The 11,396-nt window shown below is 37.4% G+C and overlaps 1 protein-coding gene across 1 annotated transcript; it reads left to right on the top strand.

Moving 5' to 3' along the window:
* The first annotated feature begins 430 nt into the window (after window positions 1-430).
* On the top strand, window positions 431-973 carry LOC124956043. The gene has a single exon (XM_047511391.1). It carries the CDS (start codon window positions 431-433, stop codon window positions 971-973), a length of 543 nt encoding a protein of 180 aa, XP_047367347.1.
* The last annotated feature ends 10,423 nt before the right edge of the window (window positions 974-11,396 follow it).

Raw genomic sequence — 11,396 nt, 5'->3', positions numbered from 1 at the left:
AGCATTAATTTTAATCATTTTACATCGTAAATTTATCATTTCATTCAAAGAATTTATGCACACAATTATTTTTTTCCTAAGCATTCTAAATTTTGAAATTTGTATGTAGTATATCTATCTCTACGAAACCCGTCAAATTGACGGGCTAGTTGATAAAAGAGAAAAGCCGATTATATGGTCTGAGTTTTAGTCTGTATCTTCATTTTTGTCTTTTTGTCTGAAATCGCTTATCTTATCGCCGCAGAAACCTTTAAAACAAGAAGGGATGTTCAGTATAATTGTTGCAGTGACTGAGTAAGAATGTTTTTCAAAGATAGTGTGTACAATTTTCATTTATTGTAGACAGTTTTCGTTTATTGTATTTTCAATAGGGTAATTGAATTTGGGCACAGTATTTTTTTATTTTGACCAATCCTCCTTCTTTTCTATCATGAGTAAATCCAGGAGATATAATAAAATATTAAACAGAATTGTTAATATCAATGAAGATTATTCTGAGAATATTTCTAAAGATCAGTATGAATTAGATCAAAGCGAAGATAAGAGTGAAAATTCTAAATATATTGAAAGTGGAGAGATAAGAGGATCTTCGGATAGTGAAGAGGAAAACTTCTTGAAAGTGTGTCGTAACAAGAACAGGATGCGTATTCTTTCTAGTTTTGACTCCGAAGATGAGAGGATGAGCATTTCAAGCACATCTCAAAATGTAATGAGTGAAATTGAAATTGTAGTTGATAGGACACAGTGGATAAAACTGAAAGCAGGCGGATTTGGGGGTAGGACGCCCGTTCGTATGATATTCAAGAATATCGCAGGACCTATTGGCTACGGCAAGAAAAATATTATGTTGGATTGTGTAACTAGTACTTTCGAATTAATAATTGACAGACACATAATGGAACACATAAAGGATTGCACTGAAACGGAGGCACATCGAGTTTTGAAAAAAGACTGGACAATCACAATTGCTTAGTTTACGTAGTTTGTTAGAAATTCTATATACCCGGGCATATGAAACGGGCATTGAAAGCTTTTTATTTATGGTCGAAAAAATGGGGACCCGCTTTCTTTGCAAACACAATAAAGAGATAAATTTACAGAAATTCTGAGATTCATACGCTTTAACAAAAAGAAAAACCAACAATCCGAAAGAGTACAAATAGATAAATTTGCGCTGATATCCGAAATATGAAAGAGATATATAAGTAATAGCCAGGCTTGTTGTAAGCCATATGAAAACATATCAATAGATGAACAATTATTTCTAACGAAAGCCCGATGCAAGTTTACGCAATATATGCCAACCTCATAAATTTGGCATTAAGTTTTGGTTAGCAGTTGACGTCCAAACAGCAGTTTCCCTTACATGGAGAAAGATGAAACTCGATGCTCAAAATCGTTGGGCGAGTTTGTAACATTAAAATTAGCCGAACCATATCCAAAACAAGGTAGAAATATAACAACTGACAATTTCCTATTCCGAAAGGAAATGATTCTGATACTAATTCAGAGATATCAGATTATAATTCGAGATTACGTGCTTCACATTGTGTACGGTAGGAGCCTACATCTGCTACGAACAGTATTGAATTCCTTGACATACCTTCTGCTGCACCTAGGTCACCGATCATCACGATAAATAATAATTAAGGTTTAATAAATTAATTTCATTAAATATATATGAACGTAATATTTATTATCGCGCATCCACCTCGCAAGTCTTACGGGATTCTTTAAAAGAATGCACGTTCTCCCATTAATTTGCGGGAATGTGGCCAGCGTTATTTTACTGACGGTCTTCAATGGCATTATAGCCTAGTGCCACCACCCTTATTCATAGCGACCAGTGAATCTATAACTCTAACAAGGAAGAGACAGGGGAAATTCTTCGTGCAAGTTGACTATCATCGCTAGTTCAGTGCAAAACGCATATCTGGAAACGCTCTCATAGTTGCGCCCTCACGATGCAACATAATTTTTGTCCTTCGAGGCAGATTCTGATGACACTATGAGCAATCCAAGGAGAAGCTAAATCATCACAAAAGGGAATGAAGCAGTGCCATCATGAGGTCGTATATACCTTATAACGAAACACTAAACGAACAACAAGCCGTTGCAATAAAGAGACTTGTAGCTTCCGAAATCAACCCTATTTTTTGTCGTCTGCAATCCTATAATGGTAGCCCTACATCTTCTAAATAAGGTTATTTATTTTTTAGCTTATTACTCCTTTCTTATCCTCTTCCACAATGGAATTGGAAGGGGCATTAAACTTATCAGCGCCCAACCGCCAACCGTCAACGTCCATAGATACGGTAAAAATAACGAAAAAGCATCGGTCTTTTAATATCTACTGCCTGCAGTATTATAGACTATTGTTAATATTTAATTTGGCGATGGGCTCACATAAGTGGTGGGACATATCGTTCATTCACCTGGTTTTGTGCGTAGACGAGTGGTACAATCATAACCATGTTTTGTTGTTTTTGCTTATAGAAACACTAAATAATTTGATCAATAATCAAATCGATTTGGAAGTTATCTTATTGATTGCGAAAGATGAACAGGCATCTGGCTAACAGACAGATGAACCTACAGTACAAACAAACAGTGAGGAGAAGAGAGTAAACAATTATAAATCATGTGCAACAGCAGACATTGACGAACCAATTTATACCGCAGCAGTAGTGGGAAAGATTCGTCTGGAGGTGATGTGTATTAAGATTTTGGGCGAGAAGGCAGAGAATCCTCTAGTGAGAAGTTTACACCCCAACTAGCCACACGTTGGTCCAGCTGAATTAATGAGAGTTTAAAGGAAGAGGTTAAGAGTGGTGATAAAATATTCATACTCAAGCAGTTGTCGATTAGAAGGAGATTCTTAACCCAAAGATCGCAGCTATTAAACAAGCAGCTCTCAAAAAAGACAAGTATGTTAGCGATATCCAAAAGTCTATTAGTTCGGTAATGCTCGCTTTAAGTATGGAAATTTCACTAATATTAGATGAGAAAAATCAGGCGGTTGATAGAAATTAACTGCTGGAATTTTTCTGCGATGTTGGTCAGCTTATAGCAGAGATTCATTACTGGGAGACGGCAACTAGAGGTTCATTACTGGGAGACGGTAAAAAGAGGTACTGGAAAACTGTAAGATCGCTAAATTTCTCTTTGTAGAAAGCCTATCAGACAAAATTAAGTCGATTGAGAGAGTCGCGTCAGAAATTAAACTGAAACCGACTCCAAGGAAATTGCTGTTAAAACCTTCGGGTCAGTTAAATTGGATAGCCTCAACTTTCAAGGTATCGAGGGTAGAGACCTCCCAAGAGGAAGTCAAACGGGATCAAATCGGGAAGTCAACAGTGCACCAAGAAGAGCTTACTGGTTTCCTCAACGCCAATCCAAATCGGCCCATCCGAGAATAGATCACCGACACAAGCAGGAAACAGGAAGACTTAGATTTTTTATTAATGAGTAGAGAAAGATCACTCATAATAGTTTTATTTTAAATTGTATAAAAGGTTACAAGATGAATTTTAAGCAGTCTGTTTTTCATTTAACTGAGTCAATAAATTTGGCTCATCAGTTGAGGAACTGGGGAAGGAAACTATAGATAGATTGTTAAAATATGGGGCTATTCAACCCTGTCATGACCAAGAAGCCCAATTTATTTTCGGTGCACATTAATACGGTGCACATTGAGGATATTAAATTAGTATCCAAATTAATCGACTTGAGATCGACATGGCTAATTTATATCTAGAAGAAGCGCCTTTTTTAATTCCTATCCATAACGGAAGTAGGAAATTTTCGAAATTCCGGTTTCAATCACAGCTTTATGAGTTTTGTTGTTCACTATTTGACGAGCCGTCAGAAGTTGCAGCAAAGTAATTTGCAACCTCCGGATTCATCAACTTGGTAGTCCTACATCTCTCAAGTAACGTCGTTTATTTTTAAGCTATTACTCCTTTCTTATCCTCTTCCACAATGGAAGCCCCTGATGAGCAAAACTTAACTGATCTCAAGGTTAAGCGGCAAACCTTCAAAGGTCAATTAAAAACAGGATTGGAAACTATCCTGCAGATAAAGCTCTAGATAAATTAAAAAAGAAAATTCAGTACATGAAGGAAATCTTCGCTACCTATATTGATGCTCAATTGCAATTACTAAGCTCCTTCATCAATGCGGAATCATATTTAAAATAAAAATTGGATATTGATGACGATTACTTAGACACAATAATTATCGCGGAAAAAGGTAAACAAAGAGGAACCGCAAACGGTAGCACTTGTTCAATCCGAAATGGAATTTGCAACGCGATTTTCATCTGCTTATTTAAAGGGAAATCGAACTATAAATTTACCACAAATATACTTTCAGCGGTCAACATGGCCTGCTTTTGCAAATAAATTCCAATTTGTCATAAACGACAATCGAACTCTAAATGATTCTAATCGATTACAATAAAAAAATCATTTTATCACCCAAATAACTGGACACTTTTTTTTTCGTTTTTCTCGAAAGTGTGTTTTTAACCTAATTGTAACCAGATCTCGGAAAGTACCGCACTGATTGACTTGAAATTTGGACGCAATATTCTCAGGTACATTATCTGCAAAGTAGAATACGATTTTCGAGATACGTTCATCAGTTTTTTTAATATTTGTTTTTTTGTAATCAAATTTTTGTGCAAATATAGTGTTTCTTTTACTCAGCGCTATTTTTCCAAGAAAAAAAAATCGTTCGTGACATTAGAGCCATAATATTCATAAATGAGAAAACCACTTTTTTTCAGATGCGCTATTACAAAAATGTACTTTCAGTCAACGATCCGCGTTTTAACGGAGGACTTCCACGGTATCAACTACAGCGCCACCATTTTTAAATATTTCTTAATAATTTTTTAAGCCATAAACTATCATGTGGTCTAAAATAAAAAATGTTCATTTGATACTTTTACGTTTAAAAATTTTTTTAAATAATCTTATTTTTCAGGTACTCAGGATAATTAGACGCTTTAACCCTTTGCGCTCATAATACTCTTCAGAATGACTGCCAAAATTTGCATTGTTCTTGGAGTCTGCAGAATGCTTTTCAGGCACACCAACAATATGAAGGCATTGAAGATTAAACTGTTGTAGTTTACAGGTTATATATGATTTCATATGTCATTAATTTCACAATTTATTCGTGTGTTGGACCAGTAAAGAAAAAATACTACTTAATATGATGAAAAATGTGATAGAAAAATCGTTGTCTCAAGACAGCAGTAATGATAAATTTATTAAGAACGAATATGAAAGTAATTGTTTCGTGCGATCAAGCTATGATTGTGATAATAAAGACATTATTTCAGTAGTGAAGAAAATAACAAAAATTTTGCAATAAACTGCCTTGTCTATTTAACCAAAAAGACTAGAAGACAAACCGTTTATTTATGTGGAACTTGCGATCGTCAACTAGACCTACATCCTGCTAATTACTTTAAACAGTACATAACCTTAAATATTACAAATATTTTATTACTAAAATTTTCATTTACGAAATGTTCACATTATTATAATAAAATAACGTTAAAATATCTTGATTTTTAAATTTTATATAGAAATATAAAGTGAGATATAGTATTACGTCCGACGCCTCTCTTACACCTAACGAAAAGATGCACATAAATTTTTTCCTCGTGTCCACCATATAGGAAGTCAATTTCATAATACTTATGTGTTTAATTCAAGATATTGTTACTCATAAGACACAAAATAAAATGCAAACACTATTATACGTTTACTTCTCGTGCCCGATAGGCCACGAAGGGAGTCATCATACTCAATGTAATTACACCTTAGATATAAGATGGGGATACACGCTTACATAAATCGACGCTTAATACTAAAATTATAATTATATTTTATTCATAAAAAATGTTTCATACAGTAAAATAAAACACGAACATATAAAAATATTCAAACGCATGTGCAGATAAAAGAGAAAATGGGAAAAGCCTCGACAAGATGTTTCCAAGAACGGGAAACACCCGGGGTACTTGCATTGAAAACCTCCTTCACTCCGGAACTTCCAGTACTCTGGGAAATTCCAGCGCGCATATATCTAACATATGCTTAAGTGAAAGTAAAAACGGGAAATTATCCACCTTCCAAACTTCAAGTACCCTTAGAAATCCCTGCACAAAGCAACCTAACGCACATGCAAGAGAAAGCGAAGAAAAGAGAAAGTGGGAAAACCCCACTCCGACGAGGCTAGGTAGCTTCGGAAAGCCCAGGCAGCCGATGCGGAAAATCCTCCTCATAACGGAGCACACAGCTCCCTTGGAAATCCCTTCGTGCCGCAGCTCGACAAACGTGCACGAAAAGAGAAAGTTAGGGAAACCCTCGCCACGGTGCGCTGACACCGTGGAACAGAGGAACATTGGAGAGGCCCAGGCAACTGACGTAAGGAAGTTCCCCACTCCGGAGCTACCCCTATGCAAACCTATAGAGTAGCCATCTGCATCATCCGCTCCATTGGAGGAAGCAACGGACCAATAACGGAACAGTTTGAGCCGCCGACGATGATGACCGTTCAAGAACGCGGATATAAGCGGATGCACGATGGTCATCATTGGTTTTTTCACAGCAGCTATCGAGCAGTACACATCGAGCGATAAAATACATATAAATGTTACCTTTGTCCGCGACTTTCAAGTCATTGTACTTTATAACTTTCTATTCGTTATACTTTAATAAATTCAGTTTTGTTCGTACTCGCTGTGTACATTTACTTAAATAATCCCGGTTGCGCGTATCGAAGTTCATTCGAGATCCTTCTAATCGTCTTAATTCAAACCTACAAGGCTTTTTATTTCTACGATTCGGGAATTGTTAGGTCCCGCTCAGTATGGACCTCAAAAAAAGATATTACAAATTTTTTCAAGGAACTCCTACTTGTCGCGAGATTAGTACCTTTTTTGACCACAACTGGTATGTGCAGTTCTTGGCTCGGAATTGGAACACAAGCACACACAAAATGATTCGAGATACGGCACTTCAGACATTTATTAATGGATGTACTTACCTTGTTCGGAGATCCTCGTGAATTCCGCTTCGATCCTCAAATACCTGGGTGTTCGTGGGTCATGGGGTGGTAAATGAAATATTGATACAGGCTTCCTGTTGAACGTAATCGGGATGAGGCGGTAAGGTTCCTCGTTCTCTTTGTTAGCTTCCTTGTTGCCATAGATCTCGATGACGTCGGTGAAGTACATATGGGTACTATATAAAGTCGCGAGAAGCCGGCACAAATGATACTTCCTATCGGCACGACGCGTTCTCGGCATACGTGAGGATTTCAGGAGAAAGGCTGATGATTCACTCATGCGAGCCGTACGCATCTCTAGTGGGGGTTCAATAGGAAGCTATCTTTCACTCGTGCGAGCCGTACGCACCTCTAACGAAAGTATAACTGTGAGGTTTTAAGGCTAAATAATAAGGAGTGGAAGGATACTATGTGAGAGAATTCGCCAACTGTGCGGTAAAGAGTTCGCTTGATTAATCGATTTTCGAGTCGTAGAGATAAGAAATATTACAGGTTTTAATTGAGATGATAAGAAGGATCTTGAATGAACTTCGATACACGCAACAGGATTATTCAAGTGAATATACAAGCGAGTATAACAATGAATTTATGAATTTATTAAAGTATAACAATAAAGTACAATCGCGGACAAAGTTAACTGCCCTTTATAATTCTTAAAATGCCAAAGTAACTGTCGGAAATGACTCAGAAAGTAACTGATGAAGTAAACCTCAAGAAGTAAACGTCAGAATAACCACTATAGATGTGTTGTGCGACCGCTTATATACTCGGTTGAATTATGGTAGATGGTTCGGGGTGACGTCGTTGCCGCGAGTGGTGGGGATGATGCCGCCATAAGCCATGGTGGGAAGCGTAGCATCCGTGGATGGTGGGAAGAGAATTTCCTGACGTTTGGAAAATTCCATTTCGCGTCATCTGTTTCTCGCTCCTTTCCACTTTCTCTTTTCCACATCTGGAGAACATCTGTGTCTCGTTGCTTTTCACTTTCTTTTCCACATCTGGAGAACATCTGTTTCACTGCTTTTTCACTTTCCTTTTCTATCCTTTCCATTTTGTTCGTATTATACTCTTTATGGAATTTTTGGTTGTAGAATTACAAGTGTCTTAAGCGCTAAAGTATCTTTATTACTTACTTATTATCGTGTTTTTTATAATAGAGTTAGTTTGTTTTATTTATGACTCCCTTTACGTCGAGCTAGTATGTGTCGTATAATGGTGTTAGTGACTTACAAAAATAAGTTTCCTAGAACTTGTAAGGTCCTTTAGAATAATAAAGAGATTGAAAAGTATGTAACGTGTATTCTCATATATCTAAGGCGTATTACATTGATATGAGTATGATGACTCCCTATATGGTGGGCACGAGGAAAAAAATTATATATTACCTTACCGCCTCATCCCGATCACGTTCGACAGAAAGGCTGTTCCAGTTTCTCATTTACCACCCTTTGACCCGCGAACACCTAGGTATTTGAAAATCGAAGCGGAATTCACGAGAGTCACCGAACAAGGTAAGTACATCCATTAATTCCATAAATCCATAATTAAATTTCTGAAGTGTCGTGTCTCGAATCATTTTGTGTGTGCTTATACCAATCCCGAGCCAAGAACTGCACATAATAGGTCAAGGCTAATAAGGTACTAATTTCGCAACAAGCAGGAGTTCCTTGGAAAAATTGTAATATATTTTTTTGAGGCCCGTACTGAGCGGGACGTAACACACGCCCAGGAAGACGGTCGATAAGATATTTATGGACATCGTAGGTCCGATACCTATCACGAAATTCGGACACAGCTATATCTTAACAATGCAAGATCTTCTCAGTGAATATTCTATCGCGATTCCCCTCCAACAAGCTTCTTCGGAGGAAATCGCCGATGTATTTATTAAAAATGTAATATGCCGATTTGGCTCTCCAAAAAGTATCTTGACCGATCAAAGTACCAAATTCTTGTCGGAATTAATGAAAGCCGTTGCTAAGAAATTCAAAATCCATAAATATCAGATAAGCGCATATCACCTACAATCGAACGATCGCATCACGTCCTCGTAGAATTCCATAAAATTTCATTACCGAAAACAGCGAATGGGACGATTGGATTGATGTGGCAATGTTTTTATATAATACAAGCGTACACGAAGGAACGATGTATATATCTCAAGAACTAGTGTTTGGCCAATTAGCCAGAACGTCGAACGAATCTACCTATAATGATTTACAAAATGAAACATATGCGTATTACCTGGGAATGTTAAATGAACAGATTAATAGATCACAAGAAGCTGCGAGACAAAATTTAATTAACGCTAAAAACAAACCAAAAATATACTATGACAAAAAGCAGCGAGTTGTCGATTTTAAAATAAGAAAGTATACCATCTGAAGGGAACATATAAAGGTAAACTTGATGACAAATATACCGAACTATTCGATGTAGTAGAAGTATAAAATAAGCATAATATAAAAATACGTACCAATAATGGTGATCGCATAATACACACCAACAAACTCAAGGTCGATAAATTCAAATAACAGTTGCCATCATGGAAACCTGTAGTATCGATCCTTTAAGCGCAGCTGGACACAATGATCACTCTCCTATCCAATGCTAAACGAGTTAACGGCATCAGTTGCCTTTCGACGCTTTTGCAAGACGGAATAGCTCAGAAGTCGACATAAAAAAATCTTTACAATCTTTATTTTAATACTAATCTTAGTAAAAACAGCTGTAGCACTAGTAGGAACCCATTGTGCCTATACCTGAACATTATCTCGTATTTCCTCTTAGATATAGCCGACTGTGAGATCCCGAATCTCCAGCCAATTAATAACAGAGTCTACGTACAGGTATTACAGATTGCCGATTACCACTCCGTAAAGGTCTTACAATGTTGCGTGGGGAGAGATCGCGCGATATTTCATTGCGGCATGCACTCACACGCGTCCATCATTCACAATGGACGACGGGTATACCTATTCACATTGACCCATCAATTGTGCCAATAACTGCACTCTACGGGCATTTTTCCTCTAGGCTTAAAGAAAAACAGCAATACAAGAAGCCTTGAGCGGCACGACAGATGGTATTTGTAAAGATTCCCAATATAGCGACCTCTATGGAATATGGAATATGGGATGTAGCAGTACAAGCTTCCGTTAGGATCACACTACGAGACTACTTCGCCACTGTCAAGACAAAGGCCAATCAAATCCATCTAAAATTTAGAACCGTATGCGCATTGGACGAGGAAGTCTGTCTCGACTCAGATGAAGGCGAAAGTTACTGGTCGAACGTCCCGACCGACAACTGTGGTTTCCATGAATATGACGTTCTTTACGAGGGGCCAGCAATGAAACTAACCCCTGCCGAATCATTTCAAGTACCCATACTTTATACAGTGACAACAAAAGACGTTACGTTTGCTCTAACAAAAACCAGCGAGTTTGTTTTATGCAGATACTCTATTATCAAAACAGAACACCCTAAGCTATTTATCATAGAAACATCACCTGGAAGAACATTTAAAGGAAAGATTAGAACTTCCGTAGATATTTTCGCCTATGTGAATTCGAAATTTATATATGTAGAAAGACATCTTAAGACACAACTAACCTCGTCGACATTACACGACAAAAGTGTGGCTTAGAGGTTCTCAAGAATGCTTTTTCTTTAGTAACAATAGCACCCGACGAAATGGCTTATGCCTTGATGAAGCAGCCAGGATACATGGCAGTCATCGTGGCAGAAGTAATATATATTATGTTACGTAAAATGTATTCATGTGGAAGTAAAGATCAGGCAGACTAAGGAATGCTATAAGGAATTATCGATCACTTATCGGAACAACTCATATTTCCTAGCACCTAAAACACATATCATCCTGAAAGAAGCTTTCCCAAAAAATTATAATGAATTATTGCCCAACATATATAATCTACATGGAACCAGGTATAGTGGACTCCGAAACTGGTTGAATTAATACCTCCCCCAGTAATTCAACCTCTAACGAAGCCACAGTGGAGGTACATCGATTCTGAACACCTAGGAATAAGCAGTATTTACTCAAACGAGGATCTAAATACGAGGCTCAGCTCACACTTCATGAAACCATCTTTCAAAACCCCGTCAAAAACCCGCCATTATCGACATTCTTGCTAGAGGAGCTAGTGGGAGACATATACTTTCAGGCAAAATCTCTTTATATAATCTAATGGATGAAGAATCATTAAGTAAGATTGCATCAAGTACGGCACAACGACTCTGGGGAGCCTTCGTAACCTTCGGATCAGCAAGCGTCGGAATCTTAG

This window comes from Vespa velutina, chromosome 20 (genome assembly GCF_912470025.1).
Source record: "Vespa velutina chromosome 20, iVesVel2.1, whole genome shotgun sequence".
Lineage (NCBI taxonomy): Eukaryota > Metazoa > Arthropoda > Insecta > Hymenoptera > Vespidae > Vespa > Vespa velutina.
Note: the sequence above shows the minus strand (reverse complement) of the source record. Positions and strands in the feature narration are given on the sequence as shown.